Source organism: Podarcis erhardii (genome assembly GCF_964252035.2).
Source record: "Podarcis erhardii genome assembly, chromosome: 3".
NCBI classification, from domain to species: domain Eukaryota; kingdom Metazoa; phylum Chordata; class Lepidosauria; order Squamata; family Lacertidae; genus Podarcis; species Podarcis erhardii.
This window is the reverse complement of record NC_138507.1, coordinates 81,406,814-81,419,269: the sequence shown is the minus strand read 5'-3', so window position 1 is coordinate 81,419,269 and position 12,456 is coordinate 81,406,814. Positions and strand designations below refer to the sequence as shown.

At 40.9% G+C, this 12,456-nt stretch overlaps 1 protein-coding gene across 10 annotated transcripts in view; it reads left to right on the top strand.

Moving 5' to 3' along the window:
* The window catches only part of SMYD3 (SET and MYND domain containing 3), a gene marked incomplete at its 5' end in the record, with an annotated part of 382,495 nt that overhangs the window by 36,640 nt on the left and 333,399 nt on the right, over positions 1-12,456 (top strand). For 9 of the 10 annotated variants that reach the window (XR_014155449.1, XR_014155450.1, XR_014155451.1 and 6 more), the window contains 3 exons: positions 346-409; positions 4,972-5,079; positions 7,036-7,093. Coding sequence is in view for 6 of the 10 variants with exons in the window: in XM_081857692.1 (XP_081713818.1) it covers positions 346-409; positions 4,972-5,079; positions 7,036-7,093 (230 nt within the window). The remainder of the gene's footprint in view (positions 1-345; positions 410-4,971; positions 5,080-7,035; positions 7,094-12,456) is intronic. The other variant, XM_081857690.1, reaches the window with a different exon arrangement.

The window sequence follows — 12,456 nt, the reverse complement described above, 5'->3', positions numbered from 1 at the left end:
GTGATGTGTACAACCATAAGGACACAAGTTGTTTCTCTGCAGTTTTTATTTCAGATGGAGAGTCAGACCACAAAACAGCTTGCCTAGTTGTCAGTAGCAAAGAATGCTGTTTCCTAGAACCACAACCTAGGAAGCTAAAAAGTGCAGGTTTGTGAGTTCACTCCATTAAGCAGCCTTATAAACCATTTCAAAAACCAAGTTTGAAACTTGGCTCTAAAAATGCTCCCTGAATTGTGGACTGCTACTCTAGCATTAGGCTTTTCATACTTTTTAAAAGTTTACCTGAAAGTTATTTGTCTTAAATATTCAAAGTAATTCACCCCCCCTTTTTCCCCTTTGCAACAGGAAGGATCGACTGCTTAGGTGTTCTCAGTGCAAAGTTGCAAGATACTGTGATGTACGTTGCCAGGTAATCATTACTCTGATAATTAGCTGCAAATGAATAATGCAAATATGTTACCCTTTTAGCCTTGATATTTTCCCCATTAACTCTTCTTAAGATCTAGGAAATTGGTTGTCAGGGCCAGCAAAAATTATACATGCATGCACATGCACAATTAATTTTTTTAATGGTACAGTGTCATTACGTTGCATTTTGATGTAACTGTATATATTTTTATGTTCTGTATTTGTTTTGTTTTTGTGGTTCTTAGTTAATTTACTTATGTACACTGATATATTGAATAATGTTACTTAAAAATGAATTATTATTATTATTATTAGTATTAGTAATAGTAGTATTCTTAGGTTTTGAATGTGGAATTTGCTTTGCATTTTTTTCTGTACTGGTTCTTTTTTGCTAGGATTTGTTAGCTGCTTAGACAGTTCTATTGAAATATGAAGCGGTATACAAATTAACTGTAACAAAAAAACTAAATAAGGGACGCGGGTGGCGCTGTGGGTTAACCCACAGAGCCTAGGACTTGCCGATCAGAAGGTTGGCGGTTCGAATCCCCGCAATGGGGTGAGCTCCCGTTGCTCGGTCCCTGCTCCTGACAACCTAGCAGTTCGAAAGCACGTCAAAATGCAAGTAGATAAATAGGTACCGCTCTGGCGGGAAGGTAAACGGCGTTTCCGTGCACTGCTCTGGTTTGCCAGAAGTGGTTTAGTCATGCTGGCCAAATGACCCGGAAGCTGTACGGCAGCTCCCTTGGCCAATAAACTAAGATGAGCGCCGCAACCCCAGAGTCAGCCACAACTGGACCTAATGGTCAGGGGTCCCTTTACCCCTTTACATTTTAAAAAAAACTAAATAATACTTAGGCATAACAAAAACCAAACCAAACACCTGCCTAAAAATGCAACCAGAAGTAAAGCACTATGTTACATTGGCCGGACTTTGCCAAGTTAAACTGTTCATGCAAAATACACACACAAGGTTACTGGGTTCTTTTGCAGCAGCAGGTGCAGCCATGACAGTGCCTAAACTAGGAAAAGCTATGCCTGTTTGTAAGCAGTCTGTATTCACGATGTGAATGGATTCAAATTGGCAGTGATCATAAAGATGTGATTCCAGTGTCTTTCTGACTTTAAAAAGCACTGCTAAGATTAGAAGAATGAGACACACGATTTTGTGTGTTGTTGCATATTTCATCTCCTTGCTCCTTTAAAGGCTGCATAAACAGTTGATCATCTCAGTGTCACTTCTAGCATATTTTAAACTCCTTCCCAGCATTTATTTTAGGAACAAAGCATGTCAGATAAAGGCTGGCTTCAAAGAACAATTTTAGTTGGCTCGGGAGGAACATGCCAGTACAGCTACGTTATGCAGAATGATGTCTTAATGATTAGAGACACGACTGTTTATTTAGGGTGAAAGAAACTGGATTCATATAACCTTTGTTTTCTGGATACTTTGAGTTACAGTTATATTCCAATAGCTCTCGCTTTGTAGTCCATGCGAAACAGCAGATAAGTTAGAAGGGTGAACTTTCAGTGAAGTCCAAAACAATTATTTGCAAGGGGGAGCAAAACCAAGTTGAGAGTGGGAACTTTTCACAAAAACTTGCACAATAAGCTAAATGCACCATCCGCCCTTTCAGCAGTTTTTGAGAGATGGCCTGGTTAAGCTTCTGTGCACACCTTCACTTTGAAATGGCTTTCTAGCATCATAAGTCAAATCTGTTTCGATATGTGAATTATACGAATATACCTTATACTTTTTTTAATTAATTAAAGATTTTCTTGTTTTACAGAAGTATGTGTAATGTCTCTCGTATTTTTTCCACGTAACATTTTTACATATCAGTTTCATTTGTTGAGACATTAGGAGTGGGGAAGGGGTGGGGTGGGGTCGGGTGGCGATGTTTCTATTCTGCTTAATGTACGTAGGGTTTGGTGTCAGCGTTGTTCATGCCAGTTCTCTACTGTTCATTTGTGTTTCTTTGGTGGTGAGAGAGGTTGGAGTTGGCCTAGGATGTGGTTGTTTGTTTGTGTTTGGCTATGGTGATCTTTGTTTTCGTGTGTGAGTGGGGTGGGTGGGTGTTTTGGATCAGGTTAGCCATATTGATTTGTATGCTGTTGGTGGATTATTGTCCTTGTCTTGTTGGGCTGTGTATGTGATAAAGGAGAGCCATACCGGGGTAAAGGCGTCTTCTTCTGTTTGTACCTGTGTCAGTTTCAGTTTATTGGTTAATTTTTCTAGTAGGGCTGTTTCCCATACTATTTGGTACCATTGGTCCATGCTTACTCCTGACAGGTCTCTCCAGTGTCTGGTTATGGTGTTTCTGGCTGCTGAAAGTAGGTGGGTTATGAGTTCTTTGTGGTGTAAATGGGCATTGTTGTCTTGGAAGATGTTTAGTAGGGCCAATTCTGGGGTGATGTCTAATACTTGCTTAGTTATTTTACATATTTCTCGTATGAGAATATACCTTATACTGAGTCACACCTTTGGTCCATCTAGCCCAGTAAAGTCTATTCTAACTGGCAGGGGTGCTTCTAGCTTCTTATCAAGAGCCCTTTTAGCTGGAGATGTTGCGGATTGAACCTGAAACCCTGGCTCTTTCCTCTGACTTAAGATGTTGCGACATCTTCACATTGATTGCATGATCTCAGAGTGGCTGGAATTGTGTTGGCAGAATAAAGAAACCACCGCTTAAAAATAATGGTACACGAGGATTCACCCGTTGGGTAGTGAACAACGTACAAACAACTCTGGAAGGTGTGCACTGATTTATGGGCCATTTTGGCTTCTCCAAAAATACTTCTTTCACACTGAAAATATTGTGAACATTTGGTGCAGGCATAGTTCAAAGGGAGCAAGGGTGAAATTAAAATATGAGCTGTATAATTTTAAACCACTATTTCATGTGCCAGAAACAGAAATGCTTTTTGTCCATTCAGCTGCTCTTGCAGATTTGTGTGTAGTGGCACTCCTTAATCCCATGTCATGCCTCTTGCTTCTGTTGTCTGCCTGCCTGCCAGCCTCTGTGCAAAACCTGGCTTAGCAGCAGCAGCAATAACGAAAACCCAGGAAAATCTTTTTGAGGTAGAAATCAAGGGACAGTCAAAATTGGAGGCTGAACATAAATATTCTGAGGAGAGGATTACTGATTCCGTTGGGCCAGGATCAGAGTTGCTGCAAAGCAGAAACCTCCACTGAAAAGAATGGCATCTTACAAAAGGCAGAGATTTGTTCCTATTCATTTTTCCATAGGAGATCAGATTTAGAGAAAAATAAGGGGGACCTGCAACAAAATGTTGCAGTGTTGACTGGCTACTGCTGTTTGAGGGTTCTTGTTAGTCAGCCCTGCCTCCAGGACAATCCATTCCCTTCCTACCCTGTTTTATGTACCCCTCCCAAGAGTCAGTCAGCTTTCTGTGAGCACTGAATGTGATCAGTCTTCATCAGGCTAGTTCTGGGGTTCCCACTCTCTTTAGGAGGTATTTTAGATGCCCCCCAAATACCTCCTTATCTGCTTAAATGGTTTGTGTTGTCTACTTAAGGGATCCACACTCACCTATGACTGCAGGAAATTGGATGATACAGTGGTACCTCAGGTTAAGAACTTAATTCATTCTGGAGGTCCGTTCTTAACCTGAGGTACCACTTTAGCTAATGGGGCCTCCCGCTGCCGCTTATGTGAGATTTTTTTTTAATAACGCTGATTTACCAAGTCTTGACATAGTCTAATAGTTCAGATTATTGAAATCAAAGGTCTTCCTAAACTTGGCAGTTCTGGCCTAGGCTGCAGTTGAAAGATGTGAGATCAGTTCCTTGTTATTCAGACCTTGACCCAAATTTACAAATTCAAAAGATTCAAACAAGGGGAGGGGATGAATTGTTTGCCTGGCTATGAGTGAGATCTCAGAAAATACTTTTGTCCAGAACTCCTTTATCTAGGTGCAGTATCAGCACATGTGTTGGTAGGTCCCAGTATCCTGGCAAAGTAGCTTAGTGTGGTCTGTAAAACAGCTGAAAGAAGAAATGTAACAATTATATAGGGAAGTTTGTTAGTACTGTATGTGGGTTGTGTTTTTTTCCTGCACAGATAGTTTTAGTTAATTAATCAGTGGGGTGAAATTTTGGCAAAGAGCTTAAAATGGAAGGGCACTTTTTATATTACAGAAATAGGGAAAATATTTTAATTTAATACACAGTGGTAGAATTTTCCTTAAATTCTAATATGTCTCCAGAATCCTACAAAGTCACTTATACTGAGTTTTGGGTAATATGCAAAATTATTTAGATGTAAAAGACAGATGGTTGATCAGCTAAAACATTTAAATGGTTGGTAGTTCTAATAACAATTAATACCTTGCAGTAAAAATAGACCGAGTGTTTCAACAGCATTTCTTGCAAAAACCATATGTCCAACCATAATCAGTGGCTTGGATCCAAATATTCTTATCCTTGCGCAAAATCACTTTTATCTGTGCACTGGTCTCTTGCAGTAATAATTCATATTTATTATATTTCAATATCTGAAAAGTTTACTGGCAAAATAACTTCTGTTTTATCGCAACTTGTAGAAAGAAGCCTGGCAGGACCACAAACGGGAATGCAAGTGTATTAAGAGCATTGAGCCCAACTTCCCCCCAGACTCAGTGAGGCTTGTCGGCAGGATCATTTTCAAACTAGTAAGTAAACTTTCTACCTGTGATTGATCCTTGAAAAGGTGTCTACCCTGACTGGCTGAGGAGGCCTATATTTCACAGAGTTGTTATTGCTTCTGTTATGTACTGAAGTTCTCACCCTGGGCCAGCAGGGGGATACTGTAGATAGTTCAGGTCCACATATGCAAATAAGGGATCAAAAATGACGTTCGGTGATTGGATAGTTACAGAAAATGGTTACTCTTGCGTTCTAGTGGAGCTCTATATAAGCAGGCTGGCTGAACCCTTCAGTTCAGTTCAGTTCCGTTCTGGCCTGTGAATAAACAATAGTATAGCATCTAGATCAAGGGAAGTAATAGTGCCACTGTATTCTGCTCTGGTCAGACCTCACCTGGAGTACTGTGTCCAGTTCTGGGCACCACAGTTCAAGAAGGACACTGACAAACTGGAACGTGTCCAGAGGAGGGCAACCAAAATGGTCAAAGGCCTGGAAACGATCCCTTATGAGGAACGGCTAAGGGAGCTGGGCATGTTTAGCCTGGAGAAGAGGAGGTTAAGGGGTGATATGATAGCCATGTTCAAATATATAAAAGGATGTGACATAGAGGAGGGAGAAAGGTTGTTTTCTGCTGCTCCAGAGAAGCGGACACGGAGCAATGGTTCCAAACTACAAGAAAGAAGATTCCACCTAAACATTAGGAAGAACTTCCTGACAGTAAGAGCTGTTCGACAGTGGAATTTGCTGCCAAGGAGTGTGGTGGAGTCTCCTTCTTTGGAGGTCTTTAAGCAGAGGCTTGACAACCATATGTCAGGAGTGCTCTGATGGTGTTTCCTGCTTGGCAGGGGGTTGGACTCGATGGCCCTTGTGGTCACTTCCAACTCTATGATTCTATGATTCTATGATTCTAAGAGCTGTTTGAAGAATCGCTGTGTCGTCTGATATATTCACCCACAATTTAACAGCTTCATAATAGCTCTTGTTGGGGAGAGGCTAGAATAAGAACTGGCCGCCCAGGTTTCCCTATGCTCCTTGCCGAAGCAAATTTCCTTCCCTGCCAGTGAGAGCCTGGCATATTAATGACCTCGAGCAGAACCTCTTGAATTGCCTGCCTACGTGGATGTAGGTAGCTTCTGTTTATGTTGCATTATCCTCTGCAGTTGGCATCAGGGATGAAACTATTGTGCCATCACTTACTCAACTTTTAAGATACATTCATGCAAAAAGGCAGAACACTGTCACATTTGTGTGAACCGCTTTTGGATTTATTACAAATGTATCCTTAGGCACTGGGATGGAAATGCAAAAGCAGAAGGACAGACTGTAGTTCAGAAGAATAAATTCATAAGTAATATATGTCATAAAATGCAAGCAAGTTGCACCAGAGTAGTACTAATTTGCGTAAGCAGCATTGAAGTCCTGACTGAATCAAACTTGCTGTAAAGATTATAATTTCTGGAATTTGTGTACATAGCGCTGGCTTCAGAGTTTAGTCCTTAGTTTGATCTTAGATGAATCCAGAAGTTGTATGTTTACTCATATGTAGTTTCAAAATTTTCACAGCTCAGATCTCTATGGGAGGCTCATCGTCTGACATCAGTTTCAAGGGGGCTTCTTTTGCACATGTTCACAAATGGTCACAAATGTTGCATATCAGTAAAATAAATACCTTGTGTCAGTGAATGAATTCAAAAAGGTTTGTAACAGCCACCTCAGCTGTGCTTGACTCAGTGTGGAACTCAGTGGAGCATATGGGTGAAATGTGTTCTGCAAAGCAAGGTGTGAAAATCAAGAGAATAAGAATAAATGAGTTGTAACTTACAACAAAATGCTACTAATGTTTTCACAAACATGAACAAGAACGGATTAATGCTAATGATTGCTCTTTTAGTGCTATACATAAAGTATTAAAAGAATGATTAAAAATTGAGTTAATGATTTAGTCTGCCATCCTTTTAATTCATTATTATTATGCTCACCAGTTAAGACAATCAACATGTCCATCTGAAGAGCTCTACTCTCTTTCTGATCTTCAGTCAAGTAAGTAGACGTTAGCCCTACTTTTTTGTAAATGCTTCTCATGTTTACTGTGTAGCATCCTGAGATTTAACTTCCTCTTGGAACTTAAATCTTGACTCGACTAAGTAACACCTGAGAGAAGAGCTAGGATTGTTTTTCGAGTTTTTGTTTTTGTTTTTTTATGCTAACTAATATGTTTTCATTTTTGGGTTGTACAGTGCTTTTGGATTTAATTTCAGAAGTGATCTAGAAGAAAAATACAGACCATTGGAAATCAAAGAACAAATGTTTCTGGCATTGCGGATAAGCAGCTCTTCTGTATTGGAATCCATTTATTCCCTCTGCCATTGGCATCTGGTTGTCCTTTGTGAGAACAGGATGTGCCTTTGGCCTGATCCAGCAGGACTGCACTTATGCTTATATTGCTCTTATGCTCATTACTCATTACTCTAATATTTTGCGAGCTTCTTGGTAATTTGTTCCATCACCTTCTTGAGGATGCCCTATCCAGTGCTCCCCAACCTTTTTATCGCCGCGGACCGGTAAATGTTTGATCATTTTTCCGTGGCCTGCTTGTTTTGATTTAATAATTTTAATTTAATTGTATTTAAACATGCCTTCAAAATAAAATACAGCTACACCAAAAAATGAATATAAAGTGATTTATTTTATTTAACTCACTAGAATGCCAAATCAATGAGAACCCTGAGCTTGTTTCTTTGCAACGAGACGGTTCCATCTGGGGGTAATAGGAGACAATGACACCCGAAGTGTGTTGCTTATGTCCAGTTTATTCCGTTGTTTTGTTTTGGTTGCTGTCACTGCAGAAAACCCCGCTTCACACAGATAGGTTGTCGAAAATGGCAATAGGGATTTAAGTGCTGTGGTGGCAATCTCAGGGTATTCCGCCATGACTTTAATCCAGAACATCGGCAGAGTTGTTGTCTTGAACGTAGTTTTAAGGCCACCGTCATTTGCAATCTCCAGCAGTTGTTCTTCTTCTTGCATAGACATGCTAGATTCGCCTGATTTGTTGGCAAATGGGTTGCGGATCCATTCCTTACCAGTTCGTGGGTCTTTTGTGGTTGGGAAGTAGCGCTCAAACTCTTTTAAAAGCAAAGACAGGTGATCGTGCACCAACTGGCAGAATGAATGTTCAAGCTCAGTCTCGCCTACAATCCCTGCTAATGTCTGAAACATGTCCAAAATGCCTCTGTTCACGCGCCGTCCCCACAACTCCAGTTTGGCTTTAAATGCAGCTACTTTGTCTGACAACTTGAAAACAGTTGTCATTTTCCCCTGAAGGCCCAGATTGAGTTCATTGAGCAGGCTGAATATGTCACACAGGTAAGCCAGTTTTGCAACCCATACCTTGTCACTGAAATGTGCTGCCAGCGGTGACTTCTTTTCTGAGAGAAATATTTGCAATGGCTCTCATAATTCAAATACTCTGGTTAGCGATTTTCCTCTGGATAACCATCTTATTTCTGTGTATAAGAGAAGGCATCTGTACTCTGCGTCCATCTCCTCACAAAGCTGCTCAAACAGGCGCGAGTTAAGTGTGTGTGCTTTGATGTGGTTAATAACTTTAACGACATCCATCAATACGCTGTTAAATTCCGGTGACATTTTTCGGCTTGCCAGCATTTCCCTGTGAATGAGACAATGCGTAGATTCACTCTCAGGTGCAACCTCCTTAATCCGAGCAGTTAAACCAGACAGTCGTCCGGTCATGGCAGCAGCTCCGTCTGTGCATATGCTGACACAAAAGGACCATTTCAGTTTTTCTGATATATAACCATCCAGTGACTTGAACAGTTCTGCTCCTGTGGTGTTGGTTGGCAAAGATAGTGCACATAACAAATCCTCATGCACATCCTCCTGATATAGATATTGCACATAAACAAGTAGTAGTGCCTTGTTGTCGATATCTGTAGATTCGTCAACCTGGAGTGCATACCACGGTGATGTATTAATCCTCTCCAACAATTGTGCCTCAATGTCTTCGGCTATTTCCTCAATGCGCCTAGTCACAGTGCTAGCTGACAAAGGCACATGTGCTATCTTTTCCACAGCAGCCTCTCCTAGAAGTTCACGGCGAATGTCTTTAGTGGAGGGCAAGATCAATTCTTCACCAATAGTAAATGGCTTTTTAGCCTTAGCAATGCGGTTAGCCACCAAATATGACGCTCTCAGTGCATTCTCCTTTATTGATGTGGTGGCCCTCATAAATAGCTTCTGTGCTTCGTGCTCCCGTTTTTTTCTTTCAAAATACTCCAGGGGCTTGTCTTTTATGCCAGGGTGCTTGGCGTTTCATTGCCTCATTAGAGAGCTTCTCGCCGCAAACTATGCAGAGCGGTTTTGATGCATGGGAATCACCTGTCCCGCTAAATCCATATTTCAAATAGGACTCATGGTATTGTCTGTTAGAAGTTGCATGTTTCTTTGATGTTGAAGGCTCTTCTTCTGTCTGTTCACTGGGCCTTTTTTTCTTCCCAAGGAAACTTTCTAACGATGTCTGTTTCATACTCATTTTTGCTAATTTGTGGGTTAAAGCAGACACAATAACACGTCAGTACACACAAGTACCGGTGAACAGATAGAAGAGCTAGAAGAGTGATACCTTCTCTTTCTCTTCACTCCACTGCTGCTTGCAACCGCTCAGCTCCAGATGTCACCTAAATCCGAATGTAAATAAAAAAACTATCAACGCAAAAATGTGATCAGTGTTTTAAATATATGACCAGTGTATCAAAATAACTGTGAAATATATATATAAATCACAAAAGATGACTGTGCCCCCTTTCAAAACAGAGATGCCAGCGTTCCCCTTTCAATACAGAGATGCCCCAGCATTCCCCCTTTCAATACAGAGATGCCCCAGCATTCCCCCTTTCGATACAGAGATCATCGCGCCATAGTGCTGAGTCTCCTCAATAGCAGAGAACCCCTGCCCCCCCTCCGTGCACTTATGCCTGAACCCGCACAAACACATTTGACCCAGGAGTTGTTGACCTAAATAAGTGCAATAGGCCTGGGTGAATGAGAGGGCATTCTAATAAAACCATTGCTGCTCCTCTTTCCGTTTGATAGTGCTGAGTCCCCCCACCCCCGTGCACTTACCTCACGGCAGCTTCTCTTCAGTCCCCGTGTCTCCGACCTCGAGTCCTCAGTCCTCCCGTGGAGCCTCCTCCTCGGCCAATGGTGTGAGGTTTGCCTTTCGGCCAATCAGGAAGCGGGAGGACCCGCTCCCTGATTGGCCAGGAGGAGTATCAGTGTAACAATAGCGAATTTTCATTCGCTATTGTCACACAATGGGCGGGCTTGAGAGGGCGCAATGCTCTGTGCCTTGGCCGCCCGCCACAGTGAAATGATTTGAAGTTCCTCGGGCGGCCCGGTGCCGATTGATCCACAGACCGGCACCGGTCCACGGCCCGGGGGTTGGGGAACACTGCCCTATACTACTTTCAGCCACTGTTGAATGATGGGCTGATGAAGGATTTTTAGGAATATATACTCAGTACACATTATTAAAGTGGTACCTTGGTTCTCAAATTTAATCCGTTCCGGAAGTCCGTTCGAAAACCAAAGCGTACCAAACCAAGGCGTGCTTTCCCATAGAAAGTAATGCACAATGGATTATTCCGTTCCAGACTTTTAAAAACAACCCATAAAACAGCAATTTAACATGAATTTTACTATCTAACGAGACCATTGATCCATAAAATGAAAGCAATAAACAATGTACTGTACTTTGCAGCTTTGATCCATTTCTGCAGTCACACAGTCAATCAATCAATAGCTGAACTGGGTTCCACACAGTCACAAAAATGAAAAAAAAAAGCCCCCCAAACAAAAATGCAAAATAAATAGCAAAAACAGACAAATCTCAGCGTAGCTCTCAGAATGGAAGCGTGGCACTCAAATCTGAAGTGTAACACTCAAAACGGAGCATGTTCGGCTTCCAAAAAAGGTTGCAAACCGGAACACTTACTGCTGGGTTTGCAGCATTCAGGTTTCAAGTTGTTCGACTACTAAGCCATTCGAGAACCAAGGTACCACTGTATTAACGACAGTAGTAGGTTTTTTTTACCACCTTTCTGCCCACAAGAGCCCCCATGGTAACATCTTACTACAGTCTAAAGATCATTGACCTGATTTTAACTTATTTCCAAATAAGCATGCTTAAAATTGCACCACAAAGGTAGTATTCACATGTGGCATTTAAATCATTTTATTTTTTCCTGCATCTGCCTAGAAATGTCCGTTTTATTTAAAAGCAAGTTTTCTTCGTCTTTCTATCCTGCTTCCGCAATATTCACCATCATATGCACAGATGGTGGGAATGGGGCTCCGTGGTCCTTTTAGTATAACATGTGAAAAAAGGGGCTGCATGCACTATTCATAGCCATACGTCTTGCAGCGTTTCATCTTCCCGTAAATGGAACAATTTTCATTTTCTAAACCCCAGAAAATTAAAACAATTTGTTTACTCGATATCATTTTACTTTTTACTTCCTTTGTCTTCAGTGTGAGATGGGAAAGTTAGCTTCTGATCACTTGCTGTGAAAACTCTTATGGGACAAATTTTCTCAGACAATGTTTAATTCTGACATCTTGGCCAGATTCCAGTCTGGATAATTGCCCTCTGTTTTTTGATTCTCTAAATTGTCCCTAAAGTTTTGGACGGATATATTATTCTTGTTTGCATCTGTCCTGAACTGAAATGTCCCCCCACATTGCATTCTTAAACGGTTGCTACTCTCCATCCCAGAGGTGGTTTACTTCAGCGATGGGTGAAGTTAATACTGTCTGCCTGTCTCTGAAATAAATCAATAAATTCTGCAATGTGCATTGTGCTCCTTTGGGCTGAAAAGATATAATATCCTGTTCTTAAAATGTAAAAACGGAAGGAAAGAGGACCATGGGGCCACTTCCAGGGGAAAGCTGTAATACGAGCACGCAAGTGTAGTAGCACTACATTTCCCTGGGGGGTGTATAGTTCAATGTACTTTCTTAAAGCTTCCCCCTTCTATAGACAGTGAAGTGGGGGAACTGGAAACCTTCATTCCTTTTTTTTTCCCCTCAAATATTTTATTGAGTTTACAGAATATAGAAATACAGAAGAAAAACAGATAAAAGAAAAAGAATAAAAATTTCAAATTTCCATAATCCTTTTATCAAATCTACTGGACTTCCCCACATCCTCCAGACCCTGCATTATTTATAATACAAACTTCAGCAATTTGTTATCTTATTTCATTACTTATTGTATCTTTCAATTTATCATGTTACCAAATTCAGAATATTGTATCCCAATTCTTATATATTTTAATTAAAACACAATAAAATTATTTCATAATTCCACCTCCAACTTCTTATAC